Source organism: Oncorhynchus gorbuscha, linkage group LG13 (genome assembly GCF_021184085.1).
Source record: "Oncorhynchus gorbuscha isolate QuinsamMale2020 ecotype Even-year linkage group LG13, OgorEven_v1.0, whole genome shotgun sequence".
In the NCBI taxonomy this organism is placed as follows: Eukaryota; Metazoa; Chordata; class Actinopteri; order Salmoniformes; family Salmonidae; genus Oncorhynchus; species Oncorhynchus gorbuscha.
The window spans coordinates 52,777,518-52,793,819 of NC_060185.1; the positions used below are offsets into that span (position 1 = coordinate 52,777,518).

General features: G+C 45.0%; 1 protein-coding gene across 1 annotated transcript; it reads right to left on the reverse strand.

Moving 5' to 3' along the window:
* Positions 1–5,948: 5,948 nt before the first annotated feature.
* On the reverse strand, positions 5,949–14,069 carry rnf168 (ring finger protein 168). The gene is given in 8 exon segments (XM_046294969.1): positions 5,949–7,161; positions 7,569–7,644; positions 8,011–8,102; positions 12,430–12,600; positions 12,803–12,873; positions 13,096–13,384; positions 13,387–13,535; positions 13,947–14,069. Coding segments are annotated over 7 exon segments (1,479 nt in total). The 5' UTR covers positions 13,435–13,535; positions 13,947–14,069; the 3' UTR covers positions 5,949–6,429.
* Positions 14,070–16,302: the final 2,233 nt, after the last annotated feature.

Sequence of the window (16,302 nt, forward strand, 5' to 3'; positions counted from 1 at the left end):
CTAGCTAACAGTGCGCTTGAACTTTCGATGAAAACGACTGACAAAATTAAAAAGATATACAGTGCATTCCTTCATTTTTCCACATTTTGTTATATTACAGCCTTATTCTAAAATGGATAAAATTTATATTTTTCCTCAATCTCCACACAATACCCCACAATGAGAACGCGAAAACAGGTTTAGGGATTTTTGCAAATTTATTTTTAAAAATACAGATCTTATTTACATAAGTATTCAGACCCTTTGCTATGAGACTCGAAATTGAGCTCCGGTGCATCCTGTTTTCATTGATCATCCTTGATGTTTCTACAACTTGGGAGTCCACTTGTGGTAAATTCAATTGATTGTATACCTGTCTATATAAAGTCCCACAGTTGACAGTGCATGTTCTTGCAAAAATCTAAACCATGAGGTCGAAGGAATTGTCCGTAGAGCTCGAGACAGGACTGTGTCGAGGCAGAGATCTGGGGAAGGGTAACAAAACATTTCTGCAGCATTGAAGGTCCCCGAAGAACACAGTGGCCTCCATCATTCTTAAATTGAAAAAGTTTGGAACCACCAAGACTCTTCCTAAAACTGGTCGACCGACCAAACTGAGCAATCGGGGGAGAAGGGCCTTGGTCAGGGAGGTGACCAAGAACCCGATGGTCAGTCTGAGCTCTAGAGTTCCTCTGTGGAGATGGAAGAACCTTCCAGAAGGACAACCATCTCTGCAGCACTCCACCAATCAGGCCTTTATGGTAGAATGGCCAGATGGAAGCCACTCCTCAGTAAAACATAACAGCCCACTTGGAGTTTGCCAAAAGGCACCTAAAGGACAATGTGAATCAAGATTCTCGGGTATGATGAAACCAAGTCTCTTTGGCCTGAATGTCAAGCGTCACGTCTGGAAGAAACCTGGCACCATCCCTACGATGAAGCATGGTGGTGGCAGCATCATGCTGTGGGCATGTTTTTCAGCGGCAGAGACTGGGAGACTAGTCAGGGTTGAGGGAAAGATGAATGGAGCAAGGTACAGAGAGATCCTGCTCCAAAGCACTCAGGACCTCAGACTGGGGCAAAGGTTCACCATCCAACAGGTCAACGACACTAAGCACAAAGCCAAGACAATGCAGGAGTGGCTTCGGGAAAACAAGTGTCTGAATGTCCTTGATTGGCCCAGTCAGAGCCTGGACTTGAACCCAATCTAACATCTCTGGAGAGACCTGAAAATAGCTGGGCATCAACACTCTCCATCCAACCTAACAGAGCTTGAGAGGATCTGCAGAGAATGGGAGAAACTCCTCAAATACTGGTGTGCCAAGCTTGTAGCGTCATACCCAAGAAGACTCGAGGCTGTAATCGCTGCCAAAAGTGCTTCAACAAAGTGCCGAGTAAAGGGTCTGAATACTTATGTAAATATTATTTTTTCTAAATCATTTTAAAATTTAAAATAAAAAACAGTTTTTGCTTCGTCATTATCGGGTACTGTGTGTGGATTGATGAGAATGAAAAATGTAATCAATTTTAGATTAAGGCTGTAATGGAACATAATGTGGAAAAAGTTAAGGGGGTCTGAATACTTTCCAAATGCACTAAATCTGTATTCCCAGTCATGTGAGGGCCCAATTTATTTATTTGACTGATTTCCTTATAAGAACTGTAATCTTTGCATGTTGCGCTTATATTTTTATTTCTCAGTATAGATTCAGTAGAGGCCTGATTTTTTTTCTTGAGCAGATGGTCGAGGGGCCGGAATATAATTACAAATAATTTGTAGACTGCAAATTGACCGTAAGAAGCGCAAACAGATGTCATATTTGACTAAAACCTAATAATTTCAAATCTTGATTACATTTGTATATGATCACATCTCTCTATTATGCATGGGAATACTTGGAAACACATTTCCAAAATGAAAATCATTTGGAGTTGATTTCCTGGTGTTCTTATGTCCAACAATAAAATAAACAATTTATTTTATTGCTCAGAAAACTTGGGGGGGGGGGGGGTGGTCAAATAAAACCATGGGCCACCAGTTGGGTAACCCTGCAGCACAGTATGGTTTAGGAACGGACTGACATGAGAACGATGCTTGCTGGCACCTGAAAATAACCTTTAAAATATAATGACAAAAAAAAATATGTCCCATGTCCGTTACGATGCTCATTTTGTCCAACTACTTGGCACACCCCTACTAATTAGTAAGGAGCTCCCCTCACCTGAAAAAAACAGTAGACACTAGGCTCTCCATGGAATGTATATGACAACTCTGGTTTAGAATATTGGCAACTGACTCAAATACCACTTCACTTCCCCAATAACATTGCACATTGAAGAAACCAGCAGTAGCAGTGTGTGAGTGAGTGAAATCACTGGGGAGGCTAAGGCAATAAAAAAGCCATTACAACCTGTTGCTCTATAACCCATTTGTTCATATGCCACTGTGATGTACAATAAGGCCGTGACAACAAAAAGACAGTCACAGTGGCAGAATAAATTAAACTACATATACTCTAAGTTTGTTTCATCACAAAACCAGAGAGCAACATCTGTCCAGTTAACATTTACATTTACATTTAAGTCATTTAGCAGACGCTCTTATCCAGAGCGACTTACAAATTGGTGCATTCACCTTATGACATCCAGTGGAACAACCACTTTACAATAGTGCATCTAAATATTTTAAGGGGGGGGGGGTGAGAAGGATTACTTTATCCTATCCTAGGTATTCCTTAAAGAGGTGGGGTTTCAGGTGTCTCCGGAAGGTGGTGATTGACTCCGCTGTCCTGGCGTCGTGAGGGAGTTTGTTCCACCATTGGGGAGCCAGAGCAGCGAACAGTTTTGACTGAGCTGAGCGGGAACTGTACTTCCTCAGTGGTAGGGAGGCGAGCAGGCCAGAGGTGGATGAACGCAGTGCCCTTATTTGGGTGTAGGGCCTGAACAGAGCCTGGAGGTACTGAGGTGCCGTTCCCCTCACAGCTCCGTAGGCAAGCACCATGGTCTTGTAGCGGATGCGAGCTTCAACTGGAAGCCAGTGGAGAGAGCGGAGGAGCGGGGTGACGTGAGAGAACTTGGGAAGGTTGAACACTAGACGGGCTGCGGCGTTCTGGATGAGTTGTAGGGGTTTAATGGCACAGGCAGGGAGCCCAGCCAACAGCGAGTTGCAGTAATCCAGACGGGAGATGACAAGTGCCTGGATTAGGACCTGCGCCGCTTCCTGTGTGAGGCAGGGTCGTACTCTGCGGATGTTGTAGAGCATGAACCTACAGGAACGGGCCACCGCCTTGATGTTAGTTGAGAACGACAGTTTGTTGTCCAGGATCACGCCAAGGTTCTTAGCGCTCTGGGAGGAGGACACAATGGAGTTGTCAACCGTGATGGCGAGATCATGGAACGGGCAGTCCTTCCCCGGGAGGAAGAGCAGCTCCGTCTTGCCGAAGTTCAGCTTGAGGTGGTGATCCGTCATCCACACTGATATGTCTGCCAGACATGCAGAGATGCGATTCGCCACCTGGTCATCAGAAGGGGAAAGGAGAAGATTAATTGTGTGTCGTCTGCATAGCAATGATAGGAGAGACCATGTGAGGTTATGACAGAGCCAAGTGACTTGGTGTATAGCGAGAATAGGAGAGGGCCTAGAACAGAGCCCTGGGGGACACCAGTGGTGAGACCGCGTGGTGAGGAGACAGATTCTCGCCACGCCACCTGGTAGGAGCGACCTGTCAGGTAGGACGCAATCCAAGCGTGGGCCGCGCCGGAGATGCCCAACTCGGAGAGGGTGGAGAGGAGGATCTGATGGTTCACAGTATCGAAGGCAGCCGATAGGTCTAGAAGGATGAGAGCAGAGGAGAGAGAGTTAGCTTTAGCGGTGCGGAGCGCCTCCGTGATACAGAGAAGAGCAGTCTCAGTTGAATGACTAGTCTTGAAACCTGACTGATTTGGATCAAGAAGGTCATTCTGAGAGAGATAGCGGGAGAGCTGACCAAGGACGGCACGTTCAAGAGTTTTGGAGAGAAAAGAAAGAAGGGATACTGGTCTGTAGTTGTTGACATCGGAGGGATCGAGTGTAGGTTTTTTCAGAAGGGGTGCAACTCTCGCTCTCTTGAAGACGGAAGGGACGTAGCCAGCGGTCAGGGATAAGTTGATGAGCGAGGTGAGGTAAGGGAGAAGGTCTCCGGAAATGGTCTGGAGAAGAGAGGAGGGGATAGGGTCGAGCGGGCAGGTTGTTGGGCGGCCGGCCGTCACAAGACGCGAGATTTCATCTGGAGAGAGAGGGAGAAAGAGGTCAGAGCACAGGGTAGGGCAGTGTGAGCAGAACCAGCGGTGTTGTTTGACTTAGCAAACGAGGATCGGATGTCGTCGATCTTCTTTTCAAAATGGTTGACGAAGTCATCTGCAGAGAGGGAGGAGGGGGGAGGGGGAGGAGGATTCAGGAGGGAGGAGAATGTGGCAAAGAGCTTCCTAGGGTTAGAGGCAGATGCTTGGAATTTAGAGTGGTAGAAAGTGGCTTTAGCAGCAGAGACAGAGGAGGAAAATGTAGAGAGGAGGGAGTGAAAGGATGCCAGGTCCGCAGGGAGGCGAGTTTTCCTCCATTTCCGCTCGGCCTTCCGGAGCCCTGTTCTGTGAGCTCGCATTGAGTCGTCAAGCCAAGGAGCGGGAGGGGAGGACCGAGCCGGCCTGGAAGATAGGGGACATAGAGAGTCAAAGGATGCAGAAAGGGAGGAGAGGAGGGTTGAGGAGGCAGAATCAGGAGATAGGTTGGAGAAGGTTTGAGCAGAGGGAAGAGATGATAGGATGGAAGAGGAGAGAGTAGCGGGGGAGAGAGAGCGAAGGTTGGGACGGCGCGATACCATCCGAGTAGGGGCAGCGTGGGAAGTGTTGGATGAGAGCGAGAGGGAAAAGGATAAGTTAAGTCCACTAAGTAAATATTACGCAACAGTTATACGACCTGCAGCATGGTCAAGCAAGTTCATGTTTGAGTTTACTAAACAACTACTCATTTAGAACCAGAGTCACCGCAAATCAGCACAAAGACAACAGGAGGTTGACGGCAGCTTAATTTGGGAGGACATGCTCGTGGCAATGGCTGGAGTGGAATAGGTTGAATGGTATCTGGTTTCCATGTGATTGATGCCATTCCATTTGTTCCTGTCCAGCCATTATTATGAGCTATCCTCCCCTCAGCAGCCTCCATTGCAACAGGAGCACTGCCTCCGCTATTCTAGTTTGTAAGTAAAACAAATAAAGTTGACTCACCCTACTTGTAGATGAGTTCAACACCAATACCATCCTACTCTGTTGGAAAAATGGTCTAATGCGGTCATTCGGTACGCTTTCAGTTTGTTTTCCTAGGCTACCAAGCTAAAAACTGTTTGCTAGCCTATCTTCCTTGCATGGGCAAAAACTAACCAGATAAGTTAGCTAGCTAGTTAACGTGAGTCTGCTATATTGAATTTCAATCGTCTCAGGCCAGTGGCACAATATATGAATTCATGGTTAGCTCAGAATCTGTCATAATAATTGGCCTGTACAGAAAATGAAGCCAAAACCACATCTCCAACTATGGCTGTCTGGAACTAAACAGTATGAAAGGGCCGATTTAGCAAGCCATCTACTGCAGGACATCAACACAAGCAGACCAGAAACAGACACTTTGTCTCACAATGATTGGCGTGAACACAAATCAAAACAGGCCTTTTCCCACACAGCCAGGACAACCCACAGTTGAGCTCAGCTCAACGATGATTGGCTGCTTCTTTTATAATTAGGATATCAATTGAAACCAAATACTTGCTGGCATCAATCAATAAATTGCTACAGCAGCAACAGGTCATACTGTCTAATTCCAGACAGCATCAGATACACATTGAGACAGAGGGGCACTGTTTTCCTCGCTCGGATGATTTCTCCGGTGAGATTCAGCCACTTGCGAATTGACTGAAAATTATGAAAACACAGACAAAAGAGAAATTTTATATATACACATTTATTTTATTGGTCAAATATTTAGGGAAGCCTGGCTTCCCTTGGTATCGATGAATGCATGCCACAGGACAAGACATACCTTTCAAAAATGTTTTATTTTGTTCCTAAGTAATCACTTATATGAATCTCTAGAGAAAACAATGAGTAAAATTAACCTACTATCAAAACAATGTCGATCGAGCCAGTCTGCCATTTCGAGTGAGCCCCCAAGCTGTCAAAGACCTTGAAATACATTCAAACACTAGAGTGAAATCCCAGACGGTCAATGTCCAAGCAATATCTACCCTCTTCTCCCCAAGGTATAAGCTCATAAAGGCTCAGACAAAACTTTCTTAAATCCTGACCATCTGAGCCCTCTAGGCGATACGGCGAGACCAGTTAACAAGAGGTGATGGCCAATGCAAATGCTCCAAACACCCAGGATTCAGCTGCCCAGACTGGGGAACATCTAGGGTGGCCTGCTTACTGCTCCTCTTCAGTGGCTTGGAGGTTGAGGCAGCAGCGCTGGAGATGGTGGAGCTCCTTTCCCCCTTTATTGGTGGTAGATGAGGGCCCAGACAGCTGCCTCCTCTCCACTGTGTTCCTGTTCTCAGTGGAGGTGAGTGAGCGCCCCCTGCTGGCCATGCTTCGACCACTACCCTCAGGCCTGGAGCTGGAGTCAGGTTTCTGGCGGAGCTGGTACTGGTCGCTGGAGCCCTTGCTGCGGTCTACTACGTGGACGGCATCCTCGCGGTCCAGCTGCCTCTGCAGCTGGAAAGCCAGCTGCCAGTCCTCCTGCTCCTGTTGCATGCGGCTGAAGAGCACCTTCTCTCTCTGGGCCAGCTCCTGGAGCAGCAGGGCCTTCTCCCCTAGGTCAACTAGGGCCACCTCTCCTCTATCTGCAGCATGGCGAGATGACGAGGATGAAGGACAGAGCAGCTTACTGACCACGTCTGCTTTCCCTTCGTTTGGCCCCTCAATGTCACAGCTCTTCCTCTTTGCCGAGGTCACGCCTCTCTTCGGGGTGCCGTGGAGGGGTGTGCATGCCAGTGAATTTCCTGAGGGGACGGTCAGATGGTACGCCATGCGCTCTGATGACGTTGAGGCCTCACACGGCGTGCGGTAGCTCTCCGGGTAGAATTCTAGCAAGGGCATTGTTTGCTCTGCTGGCTCTTTGGAAGACCAAGGCTTACTCTCTGAGTGCAAGATGTTCTCCTTCAATCGGGCACAAAAGTAAACAGAAGTTAAAGATGAATATTAAAGTGTAGTTGCTAACTGTTTGTTACATTTTGCATCAAGTGTTAGCTGAGATATGGAATCCCCCCCCCCCCATCATAAAACCATAAATACCCATAATTTTAGGCAAACAATATTTGCTTTTGTTCTCCTGGGTGTGGGGAGGGGTATGCCCCTCAGTCAAGTTAGGTAATATCTGGCAAATATGTCCATTTATGGGATCCCTTTTGGCTCAAGAGCATGGCCAAAGGCAAAAGCCTGTAAGGTCTTTCGGTACATAATGTTTATCAGTCACATGTTAGGTGTATGTGGATTCAGAGAGAAGAGCATGTTTTTTTTAGTAAATTCTGATTGCACAAGCATTTTGGAGAGTGACAGAGACCCACCTTGTTAGCCATAAAGCTGGAGGTGGGACTAGTCTCCGAGTTGCTGTTGTATCTTTGTGGAATTGGGGACAAGAACCTGGAATGAAAATAAATTGTCAGAACACTCCCATGTAATATATTTAATGAAGTCACTTATCCAGAGCAACAAACTGTAAAGGCAGTAGAACCACATATCACAAAGAAGTTATTTATCTGCCTATTTGTGCCATAAGCACACCTTCCAAGGTTCCTATTTTTGTTTGCATTTTGATTCTCTATTCTGCTCTCAGAAGTGTGCACTTGTTCACTCCTACTTATGGATTTACAAGCATTAGATGGGTAGGAGCTCCAACCATTTTCCTTACACCACCAATATTTTTTAAACACGAGGGAAAGAGTGCACACTTCTGGGAGAAGAGAGAATTGGACCACAGCGTAAGTCTGATCACGTAAGGGGACTCACTTCTCTATATCTCCAGCGTTGGTGTTCCGCTTCTTTTTTGCTGGGGTGATGTCGTTAGTCCACATGATGTTCTGTGACTCAGGTCTTGGATTCTGAAAAAAAAAGGTCTGATAACAGTGATTCATTCCCAATACATAGCGTCTCTAGGGCTGACTCCAATTAGTCAACTAGTCGATTGTTTGGTCAATAGGCTGTTGGTCGACCGAGATGTACAGTGCATTTGGAAAGTATTCAGACCCCTTCTCCACATTTTGTTACATTACAGCCTTATTCGAAGATGGATAAAAAAAAATGTAAATCCTCACCAACCTACACAATAACCCATAATGACATAGTGAAAACAGGTTTTGCAAAAACAGAAATACAGTAGTTACATAAGTATTCAGATCCTTTGCTATGAGACTCGAAATTGAGCTCCGGTGCATCCTGTTCCATTGATCATCCTTGAGATGTGGACTCCAATCAAGTTGTAGAAACCTGTGGTATATTCCATTGATTGGACATGATTTGGAAAGGCACGCACACCTGTCTATAGAAAGGTTCCACAGTTGACAGTTCATGTCAGAGCAAAAACCAAGCCATGAGTTCGAAGAAATTTTCCGTAGAGCTCCTTGACAGGATTGTGTCGAGGCACAGATCTGGCGAAGGGTACCAAAATGTTTCTGCAGCATTGAAGGACCACAAGAAAACAGTGGCCTCCATCATTCTTAAAATGGAAAAAGTTTGGAACCACCAAGACTACTCCTACAGCTGGCCGCTCGGCCAAACTGGACAATCCGGGGAGAAGGGTCAGGGTGGTGACCAAGAACCCGATGGTCACTGACAGAGCTCCAGAGTTCCTCTGTGGAGATGGGAGAACCTTCCAGAATGTCAAGATTCACTGGGCTGATGAAACCAAGATTGAACTCTTTGGCCTGAATGCCAAGCATCACTTCTGGAGGAAACATGGCACCATCCCAGAGGGAAAAAAACGAACTTAATCCATTTTAGAATAAGGCTGTAACATAAAATGTGGAAAAGTTCTAGGGGTCCGAATACTTTCTGAATGCACTATACGTGCCCATCTCAGTGAACCCATTGCGGGAGGCCTAGACTAAAAGCCAATTCAAGCTTGATGGGCTATTTGACCAAGGAAAGTGATGGAGTACTGCGTCAGATTACCTGGCCTCCACAATCACACGACCTCAACCCGATTTAAGATGGTTTTGGAGGAGTTGGACCGCAGAGTGAAGGAAAAGCAGCCAACAAGTGCTCAGCATATGTGGGAACTCCCAACAAGACTTTCCAACATGACTGTTGGAAAAGCATTCCAGTTGAAGCTGGTTGAGAGAATGCCAAGAATGTGTAAAGCTGTCAAGGAAAAGGGGTGCTACTTTGAAGAATCCAAAATATATTTAGATTTGTTTAACACTTCTTTGGTTACTACATGATTCCATATGTGTTATTTCATAGTTGTGATGTCTTCACTATTATTCTACAATATAGAAAATAGTTTTTTTTTAAGTTAAAAAAACCTTGAATGAGTAGGTGTGTCCAAACTTTTGACTGGTACTGTACATCACCAGTAGTACATTTACCGTTAATTCCTGTAACTTCTAATCTAATCTGTTTGTTTGGTCATTTCTGTTAATGCATTCCATTTATTATTGTCATTATTCCAGTCTTACCGTTGTCATTGTTGGAGTGGACACTGTTTGCAGAGCAGACTTCTGAGAAATAAGTTTAAGTTTATTTCATTCCATTTACGTGTTTTGTCAAATCAATTTAGTCATGGTGTTTAGGTTGGAGCACTGCCGTCAATGTTGAGTTAGGACGCGTACCTGATTACGCATAGGAGTATATAGGCCTATGGGGTACCTGGCCTGCGTGCAAATGTAGGGATATAATGTAGGCATACACATCTGATAATATTTCTGATTGGTTTAAAGCACCACCACTAATGAGCTGTGGAGCTTCTCACAGTAAATATTTTCTTCACCTCAAACAGCAAGCACATTAAATTATATTTTTACATTGTTGAGAATGACAATAGTTCCTTAATGCATTAGAAAAATATTTCCTGCTCTCCCTTTCGATAACCACTCAGCTTGAAAGGAACAAATGTCATACTCTGATCTAGTGGAAAGGTTAAAAAAAAAAAGGCCTACCTGATTACTTCTTATCAGTGCTCGACTTGGACTGAAATAGGTTCCGGTTCTCATTTTTGGTGCTGTTACTATTTATACTTAGGTGCAGGAGCTCCACATAGAGGAACAGAAGCTCAAGCTGTAGACAATTTGAGGTGCCGGTACTCGTCTCTGGTGAGCTCCTGCATAAGTCAAGCACTGTTTCTTATCCCTTGTGCAAACCGGCTACAGCTGTCTGTCGCAGGAAACTCTGAAGGCCCAGAATATTTCATACAATGTTGGAAGTTCGCTAGCACAAGCTTGGGGCCCTGGACCCAAGTTGATACAATGTTTCAAGTTCGTTGCAGACGAGCCAATGTGATTTATAGGCAAAAACATTATCAGGATATCTTCTACCTGCAGGCCACAATTTTTTTATTTGTTGGCTTATAGTATATTTTTACATAGTTGGCAATAGAAGTTACTTTTTAAGTTTGTGTATCATTAGTATAAATAGAACTTTGAATAACCACATGACAATGATTGACATATGAAAACATTATGAAACTGAAAATGTGCATATGAAAACCATTACTGCCACGCAGATTGGTAGAAATTGGCATTCCACATGAGAAAGGTTGTAAAACTTCTCATGTAGCCTATTACAGGCAGAAACTGCAAAAGCCAGCAGGAGCATGGTTAGATCAGGTTAAGGTTTTTTCTTCTGGTTATCTAAATCTCTGGCTCCCTCGAGTCACGTGTCTTATTTCATCAAAGAGTAAGTTTAACGCTCTGTCACATCCGGCCGCGACCGGGAGCCCCATGGGGCAGCGCACAATTGGCCCAGCATCGTCCGGGTTAGGGGAGGGTTTGGCCTGCAGGGATGTTCTTGTCCCATCAAGCACTAGCGACTCCTGTGGTGGGTCGGGCGCAGTGCACACTGACACGGTAGCCAGGTGCACGGTGTTTCCTACGACACATTAAGGCTCTCGACCTTCGCCTCTCCTGAGACTGTACGGGAGTTGCAGCGATGAGACAAAACTAACTACCAATTGGATACCACGAAATTGGGAAGAAAATGGGGTAAACAAATAAAAATAGTAAGTTTAAAGAATCAGACAAGCTCAATGCATATAGTTGATTTTATTAAAACACATAGGGTGTGTCTATACGGAAAAATATTATAAATTACAACCAATTGATCTGTAGAAAGAACAGACGACTTTTGGTCAACCAAGATTTTCTTTAGTCGGGGACAGCCTTATGTATGAAGGTATTTTCTTATTTTAAAAGAGCAAATCAACTACCTTAACAGGATATATTTAAGACAAGACATCGGGGGACATTTTACAGGTTTGCAAATACATTTTTTAGCAAGTTGTACAGTACACGCAAGTTGATAATTTTCCTCTCGGACTGATTGTCTTAAATTACCTCACAATATCATAGACTCCATAAAGTGTGAGCTCATTTGTTGATAAAATAAAAAGGAAATTGCGGAAAGAAACGGTCATTGATGGTCTAATGGTGAACGTTGATTAAGGTAGCGCCCCGCACCACTCTGAGTTAGGGGGAATGGGCTAAATGCGTAAGACACATTTCAGTTGAATGTATTCAGATTGAGTTTACTGCCCACATTACAGCGGCTATATCGGTCCACCAATAAAGGACTAGTTAAAGGCCCAGTGCACTACTTCAGGGATTTTTAAAATTATTTCTTTAACTGGACAAATATTTTATTGTCCCATTTTTTCAGGGGGTGCTGCAGCACTCTCAGCACCCCTACTTTGCGTGTATTTTAAATATATTGCGCAGACAGGGGGAATACTAATCACCACAAATATTTATTTGGATAAATAACTAATAGGAAGGGAATTATAACAAAAGTAACAACCTATTTTTGATCAGTAAATGGCATATTATTACTCAAATCGGAACAGTACTGTTATATTAATCATTACCACAAAAAATATTACTGCACTGCGTTGCCCCCAATACGGTTTGTAACCGTAATGCATTTCAAAAGTTTGAACTATGCTGTTTTTTCAGACATTTTGTTCCTTTTTTGGTTTCAGATTTCGCCCATGTCGCCAACCTGAAAAGCTAATGCAAGCTTCTAAGATTAGAACACTCATTGCACTTTCACAACCTGTAAACCTGATCTGCTACTATACAGACCCAATCAATTGAATTGATACAGTATTGCTATTTGCTTTTAGTCAGCAATAAACTATATGTTCTTATGAAAAAGTGGTCTCTACAAATGAGGGAGAACCTGAGTATGTAATCTGACATTACAGACTATTAAACCCACCAGCTCCTGGCTGAGCAGTCTGGCCAGCTTGTTGTCATTCTCCAGCTGAGTCTCCTCGTGCCGCCTCCTCTCCTCCTCCAGGCGCTCCTTCTCGTCTGCTAGGAGGCACTGGATGTACTCCTCACTTGCTTTCCTCTCTGCCTCCTCCAGGGCACGCTTCTCCTCTAATATCTGGAAAAGGGTCAGAGGTCATGTCAAGTGTATTCTGTGACCGAAGAGTATACTAAAATGTAAACTTGCATTATAACTTGGGGCCAGAGTTTTCCCATGAGGCCACGATCAGGTCCATACCTATGGCCCAGAAGTTTTCCTGGTCACGATACATGGTCAGGAAAAACTCAGGACCGAGGTATAATGTACCCTGAGAATTCACCTTGCTGATTTGATCCTCATACTCTCTCCGTACTTCTCCAGGCAGACTGACTTTGGGTCCGGGGACCAATACTGGAGGCAGAGGGAAACGGCAGGTAAACAAACAGAGAAACTGGCAGGTCAACCGACCTCGCGTAGCCCACCCAACAGTGAGAAGAAATGGGTTTGTCTGATTACAAGGTGCTCTGTGAACCCATAATTACCTCAAAGCATACCCAACCCAGCTGTACTAAAATACACAAGCCATTTGGAAGTCACTCATTGTTAAATGAAAAACACTGTCAGTCACTTAACTGTTTCCATCCTCCTCCTCCTCCTGTCCACTGAGCCTGCGTTGGCACTGCATGGGGAACTCAGCCTGCACCCGCTGCCACAGCTCATCATTGACCAGCGTCTTGTTCCTGCCATTGATTCGTGCCCATGTGGACACCCGCTTGCGACACATCGGGCAGCACAGATTGGCCTTGTCCACAGTCTCCAAGAAGCAAGGCTTGCAGAAGGTGTGGCTGCACGGCAACGTCACCGGCTCCAGGAAGATCTCCAGGCACACAGGGCAGAGGCAGTCCGCTCGGGTCAACCCCCCGTGCTTCCCCCCTCTGGCGCGGCCATCTCCATTTCAAACACTGGCGGCATCCCTCCGCATATATTTCTGTGGATGCCTCCTTCTGTCGTTGTACCAAGTCCAAATGCACACCAGTGCTAATGTTGTCCCTGTGTTGTTTCAGTGGCTAATTCTTTGTGGGGGGAACAGTAAAAGTAAACAAGTAGTAGCCACATTAGCTTGCTAAAATGACTGACATGTAGCTAGGTATCTAGCTAGCAAAATAGAGTTACTCGAAGAGTATGCCCAGACAAGCCACAACTAAAGCATTTAACTGGTTAGGTAAGCTTCGCTATATAAATGACTACCTCATACAATTGAGAGATCTAACTAACTAGCTAGCCAACTAACTAACGTTAACGTAATAAAGTTCGGAACTAAAGCCAGGGTAGCCAGTTTTGTATCAGTGCAAACGTTAAACCTCAAGCACGAACAACGGAGTTGAGGATTATTGGCTATCGAAAAACAGGTTATATTAGAAACGCTGATAGAATTTACGAATGAATAGCTTTTTAATGTCCGTACATTGACAACATCTACTTACAAGAGTCGTGTTTGCTGCTCCAGAAAATCATACGTGTAGCGCTTGAAATACCGGGAAAATCATACGCATGTCGTCAGCAACACTAAAAAAGTGCTTCCGTGTCTAGGATTTTCAAAAAAATAAATAATAATAAAAGTCCCCCACGTAATAGTAGAAAAGTGTTAATAACCTGTATCTATTCATGAAACATGAAACATTATTGTCTAACGATGATTCATATTTGTTCACATTTAAGTGACATTTGTATTAAATGTGGGTTTTAAAACTTGTTCCGGTAAAAGTCTTGTAGGGAATACTCTGTGAGGTCTGTAGAACGTAAATGCAGCAAAAAAATAAACGTCCCTTTTTCAGGACCCTGTCTTTCAAAGATTATTCGTAAAAATCGAAATAACTTCACAGATCTTCATTGTAAAGGATTTAAACACTGTTTCCCATGCATAAATAATTAATGAACATGAACCTGTGGAACGGTCGTTAAGACACTACAGATGGCAGGCAATTAAGGTCACATTTACAAAAACTTAGGACACTAAAGAGGCCTTTCTACTGACTCTGAAAGTGAATGCGTGAATGTGCCTTAGACATGCTGCAAGGAGGCATGAGGACTGCAGATGTGGCCAGGGCAATACATTGCAATGTCCGTACTGTGAGACGCCTAAGACAGCGCTACAGGGAGACAGGACTGACAGCTGGTCGTCCTCGCAGTGGCAGACCACATGTAACAACACCTGCACAGGATCGGTACATCCGAACATCACACCTGAGGGACAGGTACAGGATGACAACAACAACTGCCCGAGTTACACCAGGAACACACAATCCCTCCATCAATGCTCAAGACTGTCCGCAATAGGCTGAGAGAGGCTGGACTGAGGGCTTGTAGGCCAGTTGTAAGGCAGATCCTCACCAGACATCACCGGCAACAACGTCGACTATGGGCACAAAACCCACCGTCGCTGGGCTGGACCAGACAGGACTAGCAAAAGTGCTCTTCACTGATGAGTCGCGGTTTGGTCTTACCAGGGTTGATGGTCGGATTTGCGTTTATCGTCAAAGGAATGAGCGTTACACCGAAGCCTGTACTCTGGAGCAGGATTGATTTGGAGGTGGAGGGTCCGTCATGGTCTGGGGTGGTGTGTCACAGCATCATCAGACTGAACTTGTTGTCATTGCAGGCAATCTCAACACTGTGTGTTACAGGCAAGACATCCTCCTCCCTCATGCGGTACCCTTCCTGCAGGCTCATCCTGACATGACCCTCCTGCATGACAATGCCACCAGCCATACTGCTCGTTCTATGCGTGATTTCCTGCAAGACAGGAATATCAGTGTTCTGCCATGACCAGTGAAGAGCCCGGATCTCTATCCCATTGAGCACGCCTGGGACCTGTTGAATCGGTGGGTGAGGGCTGTGCCATTCCCTCCAGAAATGTCAGAGAACTTGCAGGTGCCTTGGTGGAAGAGTGGGGTAACATCTCACAGCAAGAACTGGCAAATCTGGTGCAGTCCATGAGGAGGAGATGCACTGCAGTACTTAATGCAGCTGGTGGCCACACCAGATACTGACTGTTACATTTGATTTTGACCCCCCCCCCTTTGTTCAGGGACACATTATTCCTTTTCTGTTAGTCACATCTGTGGAACTTGTTCAGTTTATGGTCTTAGTTGTTGAATCTTGTTATGTACATACAAATATTTACACATGTTAAGTTTGCTGAAAATAAATGCAGTTTCTTTTTTTGTTTACATATACATACAGTTTACATATATGAGATGAGTAATGCCTGATACATAAACATTATTAAAGTGATTTGTGTTCCATTTATTAAAGTTGCCAGTGATTTCTTGTCTATGCCTATACGCAGCAGCCTCTAATGTGCTAGTGATGGCTGTTTAACAGTCTGATGGCCTTGAGATGGAAGCTGGTTTTCAGTCTTTCGGTCCCAGCTTTGATGCACCTGTACTGACCTCGCCTTCTGGATGATATCGGGGTGAACAGGCAGTGGCTTGGGTGGATGACGTCCTTGATCTTTTTTGGCCTTCCGGTGACATCGGGTGCTGTAGGCGTCCTGGAGGGCGGGTAGTCTTCCCCCGGTAACGCGTTGGGCAGACCGCACCACCCTCTGGAGAGCCTTACGCCTGCGTGCGGTGCAGTTGCCGTACCAGGCGGTGATACAGCCCGACAGGATGCTTTCAATTGTGCATCTGTAAAAATGTCTTTAGCCTACTGAGGTGGAAGAGGCTCTGTTGCGCCTTCTGTATGGGTGGTCCATTTCAGTTTGTCAGTGATGTGTACACTGAGGAACTTTCCACCTTCTCCACTGCAGTCCCGTTTATATAGATGGTGGAGAGTGTA